This window comes from Corapipo altera, unplaced genomic scaffold (genome assembly GCF_003945725.1).
Source record: "Corapipo altera isolate COAL_440 unplaced genomic scaffold, ASM394572v1 0, whole genome shotgun sequence".
Classification (NCBI taxonomy): Eukaryota; Metazoa; Chordata; class Aves; order Passeriformes; family Pipridae; genus Corapipo; species Corapipo altera.
This window is the reverse complement of record NW_020884872.1, coordinates 78,373,734-78,396,054: the sequence shown is the minus strand read 5'-3', so window position 1 is coordinate 78,396,054 and position 22,321 is coordinate 78,373,734. Positions and strand designations below refer to the sequence as shown.

At 36.3% G+C, this 22,321-nt stretch overlaps 1 protein-coding gene across 6 annotated transcripts in view; it reads left to right on the top strand.

Annotated features, from left to right (window-relative positions):
• Positions 1 to 22,321, top strand: part of CNTN5 (contactin 5) — a 613,743-nt gene that overhangs the window by 560,525 nt on the left and 30,897 nt on the right. For all 6 annotated transcript variants that reach the window (XM_027640131.1, XM_027640209.1, XM_027640294.1 and 3 more), the window contains 2 exons: positions 12,361 to 12,519; positions 12,951 to 13,100. In XM_027640131.1, the coding sequence (XP_027495932.1) occupies positions 12,361 to 12,519; positions 12,951 to 13,100 (309 nt within the window). The remainder of the gene's footprint in view (positions 1 to 12,360; positions 12,520 to 12,950; positions 13,101 to 22,321) is intronic.

Sequence of the window (22,321 nt, the reverse complement as noted above, 5' to 3'; positions counted from 1 at the left end):
GGTTATGCAAGACCTTATGTGTCACCTTTGGTCTGTCTCAGACAGGAGCTGTAGGCTGTATGGATAGGCAAGGCAATCTCAGCTTTAATGCCATTGAACTTCGTAAGGACAAAAATCTTAGTCATTATCTAGGACAGACTGATCACAAAAATATTTTTTAAGAATATTGGTTATATAAATTAGTTTATTGAATTTGCTCCACAAAATAAAAGCTTCTCTGAGTAAGGGGTTTGAGATTAAAAAAAAACAACACTGTAAGCAGTATCAGAATGTATTTATGTGTGTCTCATTAGCATGTTACCATGCTGTTGAAATAAAAACTATAACTGCTTTGTAATGGAATTTAAATTCAAATATACTTTGCTTACAATTTTCTCCTTTTCTACTGTTTCCATGTTTACATCACTTTCACAAAACGATTTGTACTGTGTAACAGCTTTTGTCCTGATATAAAATTTGGTTTTCATGAAATTATAAGATATGGTTCCTTTGCTGAAGTCTTTAATTTCCTTAAGATACCTATAAAATCTATACAAATTAGGGCAATAAGGTCCTACAGTGTCAGTATTGCTTTCATCAAGAAATGTAGGATGGTTTTATTTTACATTGCAGAAAATGTTTAAAGTACATTCAGTGTAGAGTTGGTAATGACTAGTCCTTATAGGTTTCAACAGTTCAAAAATCCAAAATATTTACGAGAATCTAATCTCTCTCTCCTTATACTTTCACAGGAACTTCGTTTTCATTTCAATATCTCTAATTCCTTTTTCTCCCCCTATCTCAGCCTATAGAGTGCACTCAGTGGTGTGCAATTTAACACTGATGATCCCAAACTGCAGCACTTTTCAAAATTCTTTAGTTTTAGCTTTTGGTGATACAGGACATTGTTTAGGAGAAGATACCAGCAGAAACAGATGTTTCAATATTTCAGTAAACTCTGAAGAATTCCACCTGACAAATGAAGTCATCATCTATGAAGAAAACCCATTCCCACTATGCAGTCAAGTCTGTAATCCAAAGCTGTATTATTCTTTATATTCAGTATAGTTTCTAGTTAAAATTTCATTTTGTGCATATTACAAAACATCCTTTTGCTTTAAATGTTACAGCCTGTGGCCTAACTGAATTAGCAGGAGCTTTGTTATGAACTCCTACACATAATGATATGCAAACTTACAGCACATCCTTGTTCTGACCTTACTCTCTCTCCTTTTCCTCCTGCAGAAAATGCCAGTGTTGAATACTGATAATATCATACCAGCCTATAACAGCATTTCAATCATTATTTATGTTGTGAGGTTCATCTAGTATTTTTAATATATCATTGTAACTCTTTCTTGAAAAATTGTTCTGCTTGCAACATTTCTACAGGAAATAAATTGGACATACAGAATAAATTAAAATAATCTCATCTTCCCTCCTTTAGATACTTGTGAATATCAGAACTACTGCTATTAGCAAATTGACTAAATTTATACTTAATTATACATTCAATTGCTTCATTATTTTTAATCCAAGGACTGTTTTGCAGAATTTAATTAGAAGTGACTTGTTGCAGTCTCCTCAGATAGAGGACGGAGAAACAAACTCTTTTCAGACTTCTGTTGCTCGTAACTATCATTGTGATCTTTAACAGACAGACATTCACCACCATATTTTTAAGTAAGTGCAATGCCTCAGTATCATTTAATCCTTAAATGATATTCATCTGTTTTGAAACTATTTTTGCTAGTTACTCTATTGGAAGTTGCCTTGAATACATGCCAGGGAACTAAATGGGTCATTATTTTTGCCCTTGTTCTTCTTGGCTCTCCATTATACAGTGGAAGTTAAATTACAAAAATACCACCCATGAAAGACTATATGGAGAACAGAGAATGAATAGTACCACATAAATCTCAATTCCTTTGAGTCTAATTACTTACAAGAAGGTAATTAATGGTGCAAGAAGATTTCTGAATTTACTACATATGTACGTATATGTGTGTGTGTGTGCCCGTGTGTTTAAGTGTGAAAAACAAATAAAGTTAAGACAGTACCAAGTTTCTATTCTGCAACTTTCTACAACATGTTGCAAAATTTTTAAACCAAAATTTAAATTTTCAAATTCACTACCCCACAGGTTGTGAATTTAGGTAAGTTGCAGTGAAATACATGTCTAATATTATTTCAATAATTATTTTAACCTAGGAAATCTCTTTCAGGAACATTTCATAAGTATATATGAAAAGATATTCTAGATCATGCTTGGACAAAATCAGCATTCAAGTCCCATCAGCACTTATTACTCAAACATAAATACTTCTCTAAGTGCTTTGAAAATGTGATTAAACTATGTATATCAAAGTAAGAAAAACTTTTTTAGTGGTTCCTAGCAATTTTGTTTTTGTAATGCTACCAATAACTTGAATTGTGGATTTTATTAAGAAGACATGTTCTGCTAGCAGCTGGGCCTGTCAGGTAATACATCAGCATTTTAATCTTGGAGTGGGTTGTGAATGAGAAGTATTCTGGTGGCCTCACGCTAGTCGACAGTGACTTGCAAAGGTGAACTGTCCTGACATACCTGACATCATTTGTTTATATTCAGGAAGGCTATTACCAAACTTGCAAAAGAATTTCCTCTCCAAAATATAGCTCTACAAAATTCTTTGCAATTCATCATCACAAGTTGTTTTTATTATTAGGTACCTAAAAAAATAAGTCATGATCTTTTATTTATCCATCTGAGATCCATGATCTCCTCTAGATATGCACATTGATTCTTTGGAGGTCCCCAGAGAGGTCCTTTACTCTCTGAATATGGGGAGGATGAGAGAGAGGATTCAGATCAAAGGCCAGAATTGATTTAAGGCAGAAGAGGCAATGCCAATCACTTACAACTTAGTTCAGCAACTGCAGTGGACATCTGCGAGGTAGGATATCTCTTTTTATCTGTCTCAGACCCAGACTCAAAAACACAGTTTCTCCTTAAGAGCATGCTATACCTACAGGTAGTTAGGTGGGATCAGGGTGTGTTCCAGCCTCTTTCTGGGGCAGAGGAGCCAGGAACACAGAAATCAGGTGACGAGCAAATGAGCACCTGGATGTGTAGGGCACAATTTAGGGCATCTCCAGCAACCCAAATATTTACTTCTGTCACTGAGTTTAGTCCTGCTCTAAAATTGAACAGAGATTACCTCAGGGGAACCTGTGTCAACAGCTTCAGCCAACACACTGAACTGTGTATTGGAAAAAGTTAAATAAAAGACATGCACCTTTGCACCAGACCTTGAATGTCACTGCAATATTTTTCTGGAAGAAAATCATCAGAGCCCATAACAGCAGAAGAAGGTGTATATAGGTTGATACACCTCAAGGACACCCAGAAGAGAACACAGAGTCTGGTAACTATTCTGGCACCAGGCCTGCACAAATGTGCTACTTCAGTGCAAGCCTATAACAGGAATTATGTATGTCTGATGATCAAAGAAACAGTTTTAGTGGAAATGAATGAATACAACAAAAAAATCACAGCTATGGATTTACATTCCTGACACCCAAGTCATTGCCTGATTTCACTTCATTTATGTCTTCTGTTGTTTGCTCACCCAAGGAAAATATGTGTAGAATACCTGTTTGCAATGCAAACAAGAATGTTTACGGGAGAATATAGATATTTGCTACACAATCAACAAATGTTTTCCTCAGAACATGAAGTCAAAAGCTATTTAGGAAGCAGAAGTGATTTATGATTTTTACGAATGTAAACCCCGGCCTTGACATCAATCCAAGAATAGTTTTCTCATGTCATGTGCTTTGTTTTGTCCGGCTACCAGCCCTTGCTTATCTACTCAGATCTTCAATTTGCAGTGAATATTAAGTAGCAGACAAGCATATTAGCAGAATGTTACAGCTGGGTTGGTTTTCTATCTATCATTGGCACACCAGTGGCTGAGCTGTCTCTGTACTGATTTTTCACAAAAAAGTGAATACCACAGCAGAAGGCTCTAACATAGGATAAATATGTATGTCATGTTCTGACACTAATGATAGATCACAAACATGGTTACCAAACACCGCAGTACCAGCCAGGAGACTTGCCTCTCACAGATGTCTCAGGTTATCTTGGAGCCAGCAGTGTGTCATCTTTCCTTGAGACAATACCTGTTTTGTGAATTAATTTGTTTTTTTAAAGCATATCTTCCAAGAAATGGCTTATTACATTCTTATTTTCTCACCTGTTGAAATCTGAGGCTATCTGTGCTTTCATATTTTCACTACAATGGATATCTTCATGATCCTGTGTTTCCACCATGTTTCACTGTAAAGACATTTAGAACATCAAATACTTATATCATGGAAAGGTTGACACCGTAGAGAGGCTGACCCTTATTACCTTGCATTTATCTAACTAGCTACATTTAAAAAGGTCAACAGTATTTTTCAGTTTGACTCATCGGTGCAAAATCTATTACTCATAGTCTGGGAGTTTTTGAACACCAGCAGAAGACATAGATAGAGTAAAAGGCTACTTTTGGCAAAAAGTATCCCTTTGCTCTTAAAACACACAATTTCTAATGAACTCATTTGATACTCTGCTTTGTCAGAGGCTACAATAAAGAAAAACTTGAGCAGAAAAACCTCCTGCAAGTTTGGAGGGTTGGCTGGAGAAAAGCATCCGTAGTTCAGCAAAGAAAAATAGAGGAAGTTGGGAACACCACGCAGCAGTCTAACAGGCTTTCACAAAGGCCATCATGCCAGTAGTTAAGAGTAGAGATCCCTTTCACATTAGCTGATGCGAGTAATAGTCCTGATTTAGCAGCAGTTTCCAAGAACACCAAGGAGTTTCTTTCGGATTAGAGGATCAATGCAAAACTTGTCATGATACTCATCTCATCTGGATGGGGACAGTGCTTCAAATAGGTAGAACAGAGTGAGTGATTTTTGCTATATTAACCTCCATATTGTTAGAGGTGATAGTGATATCACAAACACCAATGTAGTTACTTTTCACAGTCATCCCTTTCATGCATCACATTTCTTTTTAGAAGCATCATGACTGAGTTAGGAACACAAGGTTGTGAAGTTAAAGGACTTTTTTATATCTGTGAAAGCTGCAGTGCCTAATCAATGGTACCAAGTTTCCAGTATTTTAACATTTATTTAATAAATTGAAGCTTTTTATCATAATAAATTACTTGTTTTGGTAACATTAAATTTTCAAATTAATTCTATCACCTCTTATTAGTCTTGTCTGTAAGTAGCATTGGTTTCAAGCTACTCAGACAGATGTTGGATGCTGCATTATACACTGCCTTACAACAGTCTGTGGAGCAGCTAGGTCATCTCCAAATTATCTTTCTTTAAGATTTCTCCACCTACTTGCAAAGGAGCAAAGAGTACCAGTTCCAAAATTACTTATTCAGTGTTTAACTTTCTGCAGTGTGTACACTGTAAACAAAGGTACCAAAGGTTTACACTGCAAGGTAACTTAGTCTGAGAGAGTGTAGCAAAGAAGATGACCATTAGGTCTTTGCAAGGGAACTACAGTAATGCAGTAACCAGGCAAGTTTGCTCAAGGTTTGAATTCGAAAAGTTAATCAACAAAATGTGCCATCTTCTATAACAAAAAAATATTTCAAATATATGAAATGGAGAGAAATTATTTATGCATGTTTCCTTTATTCATCAGCAATCATGTTAAAGATCATTTCAGCACATCTAGTCCTTTTAATAATTTATATGTTTATATAGTTATGTATATAGACATATTACTCCTTATAACTACCTGAAAGGAGGCTGTAGTGAGGTGGGGGTCAATCTCTTCTTCCATGTAACAAGCATCCAGATGAGAGAAAATGGACTCAAGTTGTGTCAGGGGAGGTTTATATTAGATATAAGAAAAAATTTCTTTCCTGAAATAGAAAGAAAGGTAGCATTGAAAGGCCTGAAAGGCAGCATTGGAATAGGCTGCCCAGGGAAAAGGAGGAATCACCAGTCCTGGAAGTGCTCAAAAGCCATATGGATGTGACATTTGAGGACATGGTTTGGTGGTGAACACAGTGGTGTCAAGTTAGTGATTTGACTCAATGATATCAGAGGTCTTTTCATACCTTAATGATTCTATGATTCTATTATTTTATAAAATTATTTTATAAGAATATTTTATATAACACATATCTATTATAAAATATGCTTTAGAAGAAATTGAAAGATAAACGAATTATTGGTGTCAGTTATATTGCAAATACACCTGTGCTCTCTAAGCATTAATATACTTAACTTTGTTTCCAGAACTATTTCATTCTTCTACATTTAAGGATTTTAGTGGATTTAGATGCCAATTATTTTTTGGGTATCTTAATAGTTTGTTCACCATTGTTCACTTTTATTATCTTTTTCACTCCTACTGCTCAAATTGTGTTTTATGTTGTTATTGATGTCAACAGACATTGTGCCTTTCTAAAGGAAAGAAAAAAAGTCCAGTCCTCTTAATTCTCTGCATCAATATTTTACAGCCCTGGAAAGTTATTAGCATATACAAAGCTAATTAATGCAATACAAATATTACTACAAAAAAACATAGCAGGAAGATTCTTTAAAATTTAGTGGAAAATCATCTTCCTTTTACAACGTATAACATGTATTTTAAGACTGTGCCTTAGGAGCTAACTAAATGTACTGTGCATGCCTACTGTGAGTAAAATGAGCATTAAGATCAAACAACTACCTGGAAGCTGCAAGATCTTGAAATAGAGCAGAGAGCAATCCTGGAGTGTGAAGGGATGAAAGTCTTTGTGACTACAATCTGTGATATAAGAGTACACATTTTGTGGTCCACAAATAAAATAAAAAGGTTAAAGTTATTAATCTTGTAGACTGGTAAAACTACCAATCTAAGCAACAAATCCACTTTCATGCTGTATTTTTTTAGAAGCAGTTTCCTCTGAACTCCGCTGACCTGGAGCAAATATAACGCAGGAACTGCTGGTTAGGTTGACCACCCGGCTCCCTTCTGTTGTGATATTGCCAATAAAACTTAAAGACAAGCGCTTGGGTTTAAAGGCCTCCAAACACAACATTATTAAATGGAACGTAAACAAGGTCAGCAGATTCTTGCTGGTCCTTGAAATTATGTTTGAACTGTAACAAAGGCCAGGAAGATGCCTTGAGCAGGGACCCCATTAATTGGACTCACAGAATACGTCCATAAGGCAGAACTGCTCCCCGAAGCCAATGGGTACAACAGAGTTCCTATCCACACAGTTACACTCCCAGTCCCCCTCCCCTCAGGATGGACATGACAAATTGCCTGTTAGGATCTGTCCCAGTCCACAGTAATCCATTAACTGTGCCAAAACATTGGTTGGAAAATCATAATTTCACAGGGTTGACATTGTGATAGGGGCTGGCTGACACCAGAAGAGCACATAGGATCAGGGCTAGAGCTCAGATCTGTACTTTGGTCCTCTTCAGTGTATCAACTAAAACGTTTACAACACTGGAAGATAGTATATTACTGTAATGGAGCATCAGTCCTTTAGCCCATAGACTCCAGATCAAAATATTTCTAGCAATTTGATCATGTAACAGGATCTTTATTTCTATAATATTTTTAATGGTATGAAAGTGAAAGAGATTCATATCTTTAAAATATTTTTTTCCAAGAGTTTAAAAAAGATCCTTTGTTCTAAGAAGCTTTTTAAAAACATCAACTTAGTTCATACCTATAACTTCAATCAAAACAGTGCCTGGAAACAAGTACTAAAATATAGATGAGACTTAATGATGTTTATTAACTCAATGCTTGAAAGAGACACATGTAGTCCTGGGAGTGCTGATGCACACACTATGACTGCAGAGAGTGAAGGAAACAGGATGGACCAGAAATAGGACAGCTGCCAAGGGATGCCCTATAGCGCTAAAGGTAGTCAGCAGGCTATGCCAAGGAAAGAGACATTTCCAAAACTCAGTCTATTACTGTATTTAGGACCTTCTAGCAATGTCATTCATGATGCAATCCATAGCTTACTAGTGCTTTTACACCTTAAGTGAAATTCGAGTTCTCTGCACTGTCCACACATTTTTGTGTCAAGTTACAACTGCCACTACACAAATATACAGCTCAGAGGTTATGGACTGCAGTCCAACTTCTCACAACAATCATCAGCCTCTCAAGATCGCCTCATCCAAATTCACTATTTTTAGATTAGTACAAGGCAGAGAAGCTACCAGGGCAAAGGAACACAACATGACACAGGTAACACTAAAGAACTTCTCGGGCGTGACACCAGGGGTTTCTCTTGACCCTCATCCCTGAAATGAGTCGAGAGTATTCAGGCTGCAATAGTCAATCAACTTCTCTTTCTTACCTTCCAACTTTGAGTCTAACCTTCCTGTCCATCTTGGTGCTCACAACCTCTCCATCTCCCCTGGGCCCTTATGTACCTTACAGGAACCACTCAGGTTCCCACACATAGAGGGACTGCAGTTATGGATGTATCCACTAAAACCATATTGTCTATAGCATCTACTATGCAACAAAATTTCTCTCCATCTTCTCATTCTCCACCATGTGCAAATACATCGTTTGTCATAGCTGGGAACAGAAAAAGGAATTTATGCTACTTTTATGCACCTTTTCTGCTCTTCTGTAGTTACTACCTCTTATCCTCTTTTTCTTGACCTCTCATTTTCTTGATGACAAGACAGTGCACCTTGTCATTCAAAAAGGAAAATCTTCAGGTCAAGAAAACTGTGTTCGTGAACTGCTACATATCAGGTTTCTTAGTTGTTTGGTAAAAGTAAGAATTCTCCTGGTCAGGTAGCAATGGAGTAAATCAGCACATATGTTGGGATTCACAGGAAAGGGCACTGCCTCACTGAGTGGCTACAGCTATTATTGGTAATGGTTTTTCAAGAACTCTCATATTAACATCGTACCATGGCAAGCAATCTAACAATCTCTCAGGATGATCAGTCCAACAATAAAAAGATACATAAAACAAATTTGCCAAAATGAAGTCATGCATGTCCTGAAATGAAGTATCAATCTACGGAATTGCTCTGAAAGGAGATAACTGACTAATGTCCTTGACACTGGGTTTCCAGTGCTCCTAGAGCTGCATAAGAACCTATCACAAATGTCTTCTTTATGAAGGTCAACTGCACTATAGTGCATTTATGACCAGTCATTTTCTGTGTAGTTTCCAGATAAGCATTTGAGCAGACCAGGCGTTTTTTCCTCAATTGGCTATTCTCAGCTAAAAAATTGTTTCAGAGATCCTGAGCAATAACATAGCCCTTGGGATAAAAGCCTTTCTGCATTAGCCATGTGACTGACACCACGAATGATTACATCCAAGCATCAAATTTAATGAGATTTCTACAAAAATCAGTGACATCTGCATAGCACTCATGTCCTGGCTAGCTGTCACACATTTGCCGTCACTGAGGCTTTTGTCCTTTATTAATCCACTTTCAAGAATGCCTGCTGTTGGAAAATGTTTTTTAGCAGTCACCCTGCAGACTATGTTAGAGCACACATCTCCGAAAGCATAATGACACATTGTCATGCCTAGAAATGCATTTAAAAGGTTTAAATAATATGAGAGAACTGTGACAACAAAATAGATCGAGAATTTATCAGGCAATGTCTGCATAAATATATTTACATCCTTTAATATAAACAAGATCTTGCTCTTTTGTTATAATACAGTGGCTAGAAACTCTTTAACACCATTCAGAATGCATGGGAGAAATATTGTTGTAGAGGAAAAGTACTAAAATATTTCTCTTTAATTTTGTTTGTGCTTGGAACCATGATATAATTCTGGGCCTAGGGCTCTAACCCAGTAAAAGCATATGATTGTATCAAAACCCCAGCTTTCCTCTAAACTTTCCCTCATGGCTACAAATAAAAATTTCACTAATATTTCCGTACACCAACAGATAGCCTGAAACAGTAGAGGATGGAGACTGAAGAATCACCCTATTTTATTAAATTAGCCCCAGGACTTTCTATTGAGACAAAAGTCTGACCTGGTGCTTCCCATCAAAGAACAGCAAACACTTGGCAGAAAGGCAGGAGTGCAGAGGACATATCTTTCTGCCATGTTTTCCCCCAGGAAGAAAACAAGACCTTTCCACAGCAAGTGAAGATGGGACTCCAAAAGGCCAAGAGTTGCAAGGTGTCCAAGGAGTGGCTCCATCTTATTGCAGTCACATTTGCAACTCAATGAAAGACATTGAGTCAAACCTGATGAGCGAGGAGAACAAGGGAATACTGGAAGACACTGTTCTTCCTATGGCCCAGGGCCAAGGAAGGCAATATTCTTCCATCATACATCCATAGTACTAAACTATACTGAATTGAATATCTCGAATTTCAAACATTTATTTCTCTCTTGTTGTTATTATTTCTAAATGTCATATATTTCCAACACTTTAATGTCAATTAGTTGCTTGTAGGTCATTGCCAAGCAAAGAGAGGCAAGTGAATAACATAAATTGCTTTCTCATTTATAGGATTCAATTCCTCTTTCACTCTGAAGATATTGAGCCCAACTATTACAGAACTCTGATCCTGCTGCTGTTATAGTTCATGTAAACACGCTTTTGTTGAAGGTATATCAGAAGAAACATAAAGCTGTTTGCAGCTGCAAATGACAGAAAATCACAAAAACTAAAAATTTTTCAGTTAATGGGGTTTTTTTAGCATTTGATGTTCAGATAAATTTGTTTCTACTCATGGATTGAGGAATCTAGCCAGCAAAAGATTTGATTGCATGAAATAGCACTAAAATATAATAATGCTGAGCTCAGTAGTGCAGCAATCCTGGCTGCAACTTACACTTCAAATGGAGGCACCAGACCCCAGTGTTTGCCATCCTGATCTGCAGGTGCTGAGCTCTAATAGTTCAGCAAGTGGGACCACACAGCTCACCACAACTCATGGGAATGGAGATATTCAAAGGTCTCCCTCCAGTACAGCTGGAGTGATATGATACAAAAAAACAGCATTGGGGTCCCTCAAAGTGTAGAAGCAATGACTTTCTGTTAATGAAGTTTTGTTTCTATCACCACCCTTCCTCCAGTTCCCTTTTGGGAGAACATGTCCATTAGTGCATTTATGATTTCACAGTCCTCCACCTGTGTAGGAGCAGAAGCAAAACATCAGCCTTCAACAACAAGAGGATGGAAAGAATCAGAAGCCCCTTAGATGCCAAAAAAATCCAGATTTTTCATAAATAATTATAGCTATTAATAATACGAATATTTTACAGAAGTATTAAGTCCTATCCTTCAGGACTTATACGACATTTTAAGTATAAGAAACCACAAAAGAGCTGTTTATTTTGCATTTATCCATGACAGAGACTCACATTTTCCCATAAACCTCTGGTTAAAAACAACTGTGGAAGAGGATCTTGAACCAGGAAAAACTTACCTCCAATTTACTTTGGAAAGTGCAAATGGACTATATTTTCAAACACCAGTAATATCAACTATCGAGTGGAATTAAATAAGAATATTATGGATCGGATTGGGACATTATAGCCACATTTTTCTTTGCAAAGTCATTTTTGTTGCCAGAGACCTCACTTACTGCAGCAGTCACACAGCCTATACAAATGGTGATTAGCATATTCACATTCGGTGCAGTTAAATGGAATAAATAATCCTTTAATTTTCAAAGTAAGAAGTCGCAGAGGGTTTTTTGTCTGCTTTTAATGGTCCCATAGTAATTTTCAGCTTTCAAAATATTTGGGCTTGGGTTTTTATTTTGTTTTTAATAGTTTTTAATCAAACAGTTAATGGATCTCCAGTATGTTAGTAATCCAGTCAGCTTCCCTGAATGAGTGAATTTGAGAAAAAGGATGAATGCTGTATTTTTGATTCAATTATTAGTAACATTATTGTCTTCATGAAACACATGCACTTGTGCTTCATTTTGCTTACTATCTGTCTTTCCTGTTGACAAGTCCCACACAAAGAGAAGATGTGATTGTGACTGTTCAGTCTAACGTGGATGCTTCCTAAAGTTGCTCTTTTTTTCCTCTAATTTTAGGTGCAGAATAATTATTACGGAGTTTTTGCAGTGTTTTTTAATCTGTGTCTATTTCTAGTTCTTCTGCTGTCACTCTGTCAAGTTAATTGACATTCCCCCATGCAGCATTTAAAGAATAGCAACAATTGCAATTTGCTATCAGAAATCGTGGAAATGAGATATCTCCATGATGTAGCACTGTGCATTGTAACTCTTGTATTTCATGGACATTGAACTCCACTGGGTCCCCACAGAATGCATCTCCTGTATTATTGCTTCTCATCCATGATGATGGTGAAGTCTGTTTGATTATTCCGCTTTATTTCTAGGTCCTCCTGGTCCCCCAGGGGTTGTAATAGTGGAGGAAATTACAGACACCACAGCAACACTCTCCTGGAGTCCTGGGGCAGACAATCACAGCCCTATCTCCCTCTACAATCTGCAAGCACGCAGTCCATTTTCTCTTGGCTGGCAGACCGTAAGAACAGGTGAGAGAAAGTTTAAAACAGCACAAGTAGACTGTTCTAAACTCCTGAACATCACAATAATAACCACTGTCAGCTACAGAAACAGATACTCATAAGAGAACAGTGACAAATCAAAAGCACTGATTTTTGGGGTTTTTTCCTTCTTTTCATTCCTTTTGTGTTACTTAGCAACAGCTCTGAAAGGACAGCACAAAGACACCAGCCATGATGCGTCTGTGAATAAGCAGAAAGCTCTCCCCTAAACTCTTCAATCTGTGTCTTTTCAGGAGTACTACAGTGCCAAAAACCTGGCTGCGATTTCTGACTTATTAGATCCTTGATGTCGATCATTTCTAATGACCATGTTGTATCACGAAGTCCACTTACTATTGAGATCCTGCATGTGTGCTCCAGGTTTCTGGTTGACCTTCACATTTCTTTACTCTCTACAGTTCCAGATCTGATCAGTGGTGACATGGAGTCTGCTATGGCTGTGGAACTGAACCCTTGGGTGGAGTACGAGTTCAGAGTAGTAGCAATGAATAAAATTGGGACTGGAGACCCAAGTGCACCATCACGAGTGATCAGAACAAATGAAGCAGGTACGGAAGAGATAAACAGGTTATTTTTGCATCACTATCAGAAACAAGGACTATTTAATACAATAATAGATCTAATCTCTTCTTGCTGGTATACACCTCTGTGTTCAGTCATCACTGTTCCAGGGTTATATTATTTGTAATGGGGATCCAGAATATTTTTTAATGTACAGAAATTTCAAATAAAACCGTTCCCTGCAGTCTTATTCCATCTGTCCTAGTTTTCATCTTCCACTTAAGCTATTGCTGCCTTCCCTCTGACAGACTTCCTGTGCTCTTCAGTTCGAGGCTGCTTGTAAGTGTCTTCAAACAACTGCTCCCAAGCAGCCTCTTCCCCCATATTTTAATAACTTCTCTCATTGAAGGTAGTATAGAATTTTTTTAGCAAGATAGGAAAGCCATGAAAAGCTGCTTAATTTGAAATACCTTTTGTTCTAAGTGGTTTTTTGTCATTCACGCCATGAATAGTTATTACATTTAAATAAATTTCATTATATTTCTAATAGGATGGTATCATGGGAGACCAGGAAAAAAACCGTTTTATATCCTATTTGGGTCTCTTGAAATTTACAATGGTCTCATAAAGCTTGGAATCATTGACAGTAACTTGGGTAGAATAAAGGGAGATAAAGAAGAACTGGGAATCTGAGAAAAATCTCTAGGCAGCTAGAAAGACATGTTTTAGCAGGCAGAAAGAGATAGAGATAGGATTTGGACAAAGCCTCAGTAGAGAACTCCATGTCAGAACAATTTCAGATCATTCTTCATTCTACTTCATTATTTAGGAGGCCTAGATAGATTTTGTTTGTTTGTTTGTTTTGATGTTTCTTCAGCTGAATAATTTTTAAGTAACTTATCGGTCTTACAAAATAGAAGAGAGACAAATTCAAAGATTCACTTGAATTTGAAAGCATAACTGATTGTCTGGTTATAAATATTGTACACAAATACAACAATTGTGTTACACACAGACTTCTCATTCAGGAGAATTATAAGAATTATGAAAATTACAATGCCTTTCTCATTCAGAAAGAAATTCTTACTTTATATAAGGTAAGAATTATATATATATATATAATCCACATATATAATCCATATATAGCTATAAGATATGTTAATCTTATACTTCAGATCCATAATTTGCCACTCTGTGTCTATGCCATCCATAAACATTCATCGAAGAATGTTCAGGTTGATTTTCTTAGACCGAATCAGAGAATCAACTGAATAATTGGGGCAGAAGGGGATTTTGGAGGTCTCTGCTCCAGCCTTCTTCTCAAATCTGGATAAACTGTCTTCAGAGCAAGCTGTTCAGAGTTTTGGCCAGTTGAGTCTTCAAAACCTACAAGGACAGAGATTACACATCCTCCCTGGGCAACCTGTGCCAGCAGTTAACTAACCTCACCGTGATTTTTTTTTTTTCAATATATACAGTCAGAACTCTTCCAATCTCAGTCTACGATCACTGTCTCTTGCTCTTCCACCCTGCACCACTATGAAGACCTCATCTCTGTCTCCTCAGTGACCTTCCTGCAGGTACTGAGAGCAACTGTTAGGTTACCTCAAGCCATCTCTGCTCCAGGCTGAACAAGCCCAGCTCCCCTAGACTCTCACAAACCAAGTGCTCTAGCCCCAACATCCCCATGGCCTCCCTGAACTAATTGATCAATATCTGTCTCATTGTGGCACCCAAAATAGGATGCACTATTTCAGATGAAGTCTAACAAACCTATTTTCAGTTATAAAAAGACATATTTATTTTTTCTCTGTTTTAAATGACTGTGTAGTTGCTAGCTGGTATTAAATCTCACTGTACAACCACAGAACTGCACTGGATTTGATTCCCATTCTTACATGGTGAAGCGTACTTCCTTTCCAACTCTCCCCCTCATCTTCTTCAAGCTCCCTGCAGTGTAAAACTTGATACCCTTACAACAAAAGCTTCAGATGCTCCGTATTTTGTTCCATTAAGAAAAGGAGGAAATGAAAATGAAATAAAAAACACAAGTTACTTTGATCTCAAATGATTTTCAAAAAAATACCCCTTATTTTGCTTTTCTTTCCTTAATTTTCATTGGTAGTTCAAATTCTGCTGGACCCTAATGTTTGAAAAATTTCCCTGTTTATTCAGATAATATATATCAGAGAGGACAAAAACATTCTGGAGAAAGTCTATCCTATGATAGGTTTTACCCCGGGGATTATGCTCTTTCAGACTGAGGAAATTTTTTCCTGTTTTTGAAAAGATGGTTCACTATTTTAATCGACCCAATGCATTTAAACTGTGAGCTAATGTTTTTTTGACAAGTTTGAAAATACTCAATTTTATCTAGCTGTCATGTTTGTAGGCTTCTTCTTTTCCAGGGTTTACGAAAGAAAGCCTGTATTTGCTAAAGCATATTCTTAAAACTCAGGTGACAGTCTTCTTCATGCACATCCATTTTCAATATTCATTTGGACACTCATTGCTACTTTACCTCTGTAAAAAGGAATTGATAAATCATGATACTGATCAGTAAAAAACAAAATTGTGGGAAAGACAAAGCATGCAGTGTGCAATGTATTTTCATCCAGTGCTTGGTGTTAATTGCTGGGTAACATTCCACTGTTATTGCCACAGGAAAGAACAGAGTCCTTAACTCAAGTAGCAAGGATCTGTACTTCAGTTCTGATAAACAGCACTGGAGGTGATAATAATGCAAGTCTTCTTGAGTAATAAATTAGTAATGTATTAATTCAAATAGGAAAAAGGCCATACTAGATGTTCACTTGCACTTTCATGTTCCCAGTTAGGAATACCTTCTTTTGCTACCAAAATTACAGCTTCACAAGTATCACAGTAGAAAAGAGTGTTTTCTAGCACGGCACTGAAATCCAGATAGCTGCCAGTAAAACAACTGAACAGCTTTGAGAGAAATTGAAGATTAATTTATCTGGTGTGCCTGCTTAATATGGCATAGCATAGCATAAGCCTGCTGATATCATCTCAGTTTTGAAAGACTTTTCTTTAAGAAAAGGTTTGGTTTCTGTTTCAGTTGCAAATGGTTTGGGGGTTTGGAGTGGAGTGGGTAATAAAAAAGATAGATGCAGCCTCTGTTTTTTATTCTATAGAGGAAGTGAGGAGATAGAATAAGAAATAATTTTCCAAATCATTAGAATCTTCATAGAGTTGTGAAGTTGGAACAATAACACAATGGACTCTGCTTTAAACAAAGAACTAACTAAATAAAAAAAGCCCTAACTGTTACACATGTAATTCTTTGAAAAATGGCATGCTGTTTATAATTTGTATGGTAGTCTTGAAATGTCAGAGGTTTCATGATCTGCTTCATTCAGGCAGCCACTTCTTCCCTCATCTCCAGATATTCCTGAAGTCCCAAGCCTGTTACATCTAATTTCTGAAATGCTTTTCACTGATTTTGTGAATTATTACCCTTGGTATAGTTTTCAGATGCTGAAGAGACAGGAAACTAGTGATAGTTTTCATTGGGTTACAACAGGTTACATACGGTTTTTCAAAGTAGCACCTTATTGCCTATCTTAGTGAACCCAGTGACCCATTATTTTTCGGGATCTCTCTATTACTAATTTTTTACCTGAAATCTTCAAGGGAAGCTATTAACATGTCTATTAACATGATTTTCACTTCTATCACCATAGTTCTCATTTGTTAAAGGGCATCTATGTTAAAGGAATGCATATTTCAGAAAGACAGAGTAACCTGGATATTTGCAGTGATGGTAGATGTGGCTCACAAGTATAAACAGGCAGGTTGCCCCTGCACTAGGTGGAAATGCAGAAACAACCATCTCCCAGCTGAGAAACTGACTGTGACTCCTGTTCAGGTAAGAGCTGGGACTCACCAGGCTGAACGTGGTTGCCTACACAATCCACAGAGATAGAAAATGTGTGATTCTGCTTCCATTATCTCATACTTAAATAGAAATCTGCATCCGTAATTTAATGGTACGAGCAAATTTGACTAGAGACTAAAGTCTTCATCCATGCCCACACCTCACCTATTTTATCACTTCTTCACCAAGATAGTAACAACATCTTATATTAGTCCATTATCTAAAAATACCTACGGAAATAATAATTCGGATGGTATAAAGAAATCAGAAGAATAATAAACAGGTTTCCACTTGCTTTAATTTTTTAATTGAACTCTAATCTTGTCACTTAGTTCATATTTAGATAACATTATTGCTTTTCGTAGCTACTTTCATTGTAATGGATAATATTGCAATTTTCTGGCACATCTAACTTACAGCCAGCTGCTGCATCTCTGTCAGTTCTAGCTTTGATATATATTTTACAGGCCCACAAGGTGCAAAGAGCCAATAATACGAATTTAAACATGTCTAACATTCCACTAAGACAGTCAGGGCACTTGAAGCCAGGGGGCAAAACATCAATTATATTATCTATTCATAGGGAAACATGGGGATAGAGAAAATTGAGTAGAATCAAAGTTTAACCTGCTAATCATGCATGCAAACTTGATTTTATGAGGTAACAATGTAATGCACTCTATTAGCAGCAGACTGTACACAGGTTTTATTTTTAATAAGTCCATATTTTCCATTAAGTTGCCCTTATTTTCAGCTAGAATTTCTTCCTAGCATAACAAGAAATGTCTCTGTCTCAGGAAAAAATGTTACCTAGTTTAGATTGCTTTATTTTCAGGGTTTTTTTATTGTTGGGGGTGCTGTTTCATTTGTCATTTGTATAAAAGAAGTTTCAGCTTTTCCCATTATCATAATTTTTACACAAGAAAAAAATTGATAACCTGCTGTATTTGTGACATTTGCAGATGATGACATGGGCTCCTAAAGCCTTTGTAGAAAACGTGGGTTTCCATGGAGAAAAACAAAAGAGAAAGTGGACTGTAATTATTGACTGCGTTGTCTACAGGCTACTCAAACATTGGAATGCAGGGTCAAATTAATATTGGCAAAGAAACCCAATGTGTGTGCTGCTACAGGATGTACCAGAAAAGCTAATGCATTGGTTCTCTGGAATTCATGTATGCCACAGCATTTGAGATTTCCATCCTATATGTGGAGATTTAGAGACTAATCAGGATGAGTCCCGCAGCCACATATGGCCCTCTTGTCAGTGAATAGACCTTAATTCTATCTCCTACATAATTACAAATATTAATAATACAGAGGAAATGAGAACAACATTTCAGATCCTGAGACCAGTTGGGTCGTCCTTGTTTTCCAATAGTTGAATTGTGTGTTTCCATTTCTGAAATGCTGGCACGTTTTACATTTCATTCCTGAACAGATGAATTGTTTTTCTGGGAGGGTGAGAACTTCAGGGCTGGTCTTTCACGCAGTGAAAGAGTTTTCACTTAGCTCCCTCTGTTTCCTGGATGTCTACTGCAGGAGATATATATAGATAAACACATACATACATACATATATAGACAGAATAGAAACAACTGAGAAGAAAAAAATGCCAAATGTGTAATAACTTTGATCCTCACATTAAGAAATTCTGCCAAGCTGGTGACAAACCCACTTTTCCCTGCCCATACCTTTTCCACAGCTAAGAAGTGTTACTTTTCAAACTACATTTGTATCTTAAGATATAAAGAGATTTAAAAGAAATAAATAACTGGAACTCTACCTGGAGCAAAGTTACAGGTCCTTTCTTAAGGACTAAAGCAAAGTTTATTAATTTATCCCCCCAAAAATGTAGCAACATTCATATTTTTCTTCATGTTGCTTTATTTGACAACTGTTTCGGAATTTATACAAAAAATAGCCATGCAGAAATTATCTTAAAGGATATGGGATTCAAGCAGAGTAAGAAAGACCTTGTAAATAAAGTAGGGAATTGGGATTTCGGAAATCTGGACTCATTTGCTTATGAGAAAACTGTAAATTTGGGCAGCTCAGATTAACATCTCACTCTAAAAAGAGGACATTAGTAAGACACATACTTCTCTTTGTCTTCCCTAAATCTCACCTGTTCCCTATTAAAGTATAGGGACAAAATGTAACTACAGGTTTCTACTGCAATAATGCAGTTACATTCAATTATAATAAAATATAATTTTGGCTGGTAAATACTTTTGTTCTGCACAAAAATTAAGACACACTACAAAATTAAGAAACTGTCATTTCTCTTCATAATAAAAAAAACACATAGAATTGAAACAAGCCACAAGATATTTCTTTGGGGAAAAAAACAAAAAACAACACAAAATAGAAACACTTTAAAATTGTTAATTATCCATTCAATAATATTTTTTTAAATTTCCTTACAAGACTGGAATGTCAAAATCAACATGAACTGCTTTACAAGTACTTTCAGCTTTTCCAGGTTTGGTGTGATATTTTTTTTTTCTTTCTATTAGGAGAGGAATCTAGAGCTAATTAAAAAGATTTTTTTAGTTCACTCACTGAAGTAAAACAGGAACCTTAAAACTGTTTTTAATCAAAATGTTTATTGATTTTTTTTAGCAAAATAGAAATAAAGTAATAATTTTAGATTAAAATTAAAATTCTCTGTCAACTCAAACTGAAATACTCTCATTTGTCTTTTCTGTTTTAATTATTCTATTCTTAAATAAAACTGAAACAACATACAAATTTTACATATTTTCAAAACCAAATGGCAATGCTTCATTTGTTATATCAAAATGAAATATTTAATAATTTTCAATATTTCGCCCAAAAATGAGTACCAAAAATGTTTGAATCAGTTCATCTTTAAACTCCACCGTCTTCATTAAAAAAAACCCAAAAAACCCCACAAAGAAACCAACAGGAAATCCATCTGCCATGCAGACTGAAGAGAACAGAATTTTAAAAACTGATTTAACTCTAATTTAATCTCCCTAAAGCAGAGAGCAGTTTTCAAAATTTTGGACACAGTGAAAGTCTGGAATGAAAGTGAACAATGAAAACTCCATACGTTTGTGGTTTCATAGCTGTGGTATTACCCAGCACTTCAAAAGCTTCCCCAAACTTTACATTTAAATATAGGTTTAAAATATACAGGTGACACTGTCAGCATTTTTCAGCACTTTATAACCACTGCTCCTATACACAAAATCCTCAGCAACAGTTCTGTGCATACATTTTGTCCTAAATTGAAAATCACAACTTTTCATCCATATTTAGCTTGTAATAAGATACACGTGAATTATTAAACAATTTTCCACGGCTTCATGTATAAGCTTTACCTTTCCATATCATCTTTTCTTCATTTATATCTGAAGTATCCTGTCAAATGCTTTATAGGACTGCTGAGGACTACATTGCCTGCTCTTGTGGAAAAGGTTAATGATTTTTTTTTGTTTGGTTTAGAAGAGATAAGTTTAATTTCACTTTCATTTTCACTATATCACAGTAATTCCATGAAAATGGAAAAGAGTAAGAAACAAATTCTGCTGTTTGTTCAAACAAATCAAACTCCTGGCAGTCATTTAAAGTTTTTTTTCTTTTTCATTAAGTGGAGGTTGCAACATCAACTTGTGCTGGCATCCAGCCATTATTTACTGTGAGCTGCAGCTAGTCACCATGTCTTTCAGAACACAGATTTTAGTACTATTTGTTGTTCACATTACCAGAATGATGGAGAGACCTGCCTTTTAACTTCTGACCTTACCAGTGGCTGAAGAAAGAAAAAAAAGAAAAGCTGACCTGATCCCAAAGAACTTACAGTCAAAGGATAAAACAGGAGACAAATGAAAATAGGCAGCTGACAAAGGGGCTAATAAGAAGGCGTTGATCAGAATCAGAGACATGACAACCATTTTATGACCCTGAGGACCAGTTTTATCCAAGGAATAATTCAATTTCCAGTAGGTGACATTCTCTCATCTTGCTGTTAAATGAGATACATTAACACAGCAAAGAACTCTTTGCTACTAGTTGGGGTGTATGTATTCAGAAGAAACAATACTGAACTTCTCAGCTTTGATAAACCTTAAAGAGGTCCTAATGTCCTTGTCCCCCAGGCACATGTATCCGGTGTCCAGGAGCCAAGTTGAGGCTTCATACTTCTATATTTGGTGCAAGTGCATATCCATGAGTGTCACTGCTGAGAATAAACAACACAAAGATTGGAAAGTCATTAATTACATGGCAATAAACCTAGGCCATGTGTGAGTAAATTCAAATATAATACTGATATAAAGGTGATGCTGCTGAAAGGTTGACTGATATATAAGCTTGATGCCTGGTAAAAAATGGGGATTTTTAATAGTTTTCTTCACTTAATAGTTAGTAATTTCAAAGTGTCCCCCTCTAACTGTGTATGCTCTGCTTTCCTTCAGTGCAGAGGAAATTTATTCTTTTGACACATTTATTCTTTTAATGGTTATTCATTTGAAAGAGTTTCACTGTGTGAATGTACATTTTAGTTTGGTGCTAAAGAAATTCATGCTTTTGACATTTTTATTCTTTTAACATTTATTAGTTTAAATAGGGCTGCAGACTCCAAAGCTGTTAACAAGAAAATTCTAGAAGGAGGACACTGCAGGTTAAATAACTCCATCATGCTGGATGATTCAAGAGTACCACATACTCTCCTACCTCTAATGTGGCACCTACACAAGAACATCATTTGTCTTTATAACTTATCCAAAAGTACCTTAAAAAAAAGGAAAGAAAATGGATGCTAAAAAAGGTTTAAATATGCCCCATTAGAGATGGCACCATAATATTTGCATGTTAATTAACTGGAAGATGATTATTCATCTGCATTTCTTCATGGTAGAACATTCATCCCAATGTTGCACACTGACTGATTGTATTATTTTTTTTCCTTTTCTTTTTTTTTTATTTAATCCAGAGGGCAATTCCATTTCTGAAAGAAAAAGTTCATTATCTTTTTGACATGCAAAGATTAGTACTTAATTTAAACACATTGATGTCACCTGTCAGTAGAATCTCTCCACTGTTTAGAAAGTTATCTGTAGGTGAGCTGAGTGTCCCCGAAGTTCTGCACTACTGGAGAAGGAGCCTGGACTACAAGCTCAGCCTGATTATCTGGTTTCCCACTACCTAAACTGCAAAGCAATTCAATCATCTGATTATACAGAAATCAAGAGCTTTCAGCAGACTGACTACGAAACACATCATTTAGCATGTGTGAAAGCGGAAGGGAGGGAAGGAAGGAAGGAAGGAAGAAGGAAGGAAGGAAGGAAGGAAGGAAGGAAGGAAGGAAGGAAGGAAGGAAGGAAGGAAGGAAGGAAGGAA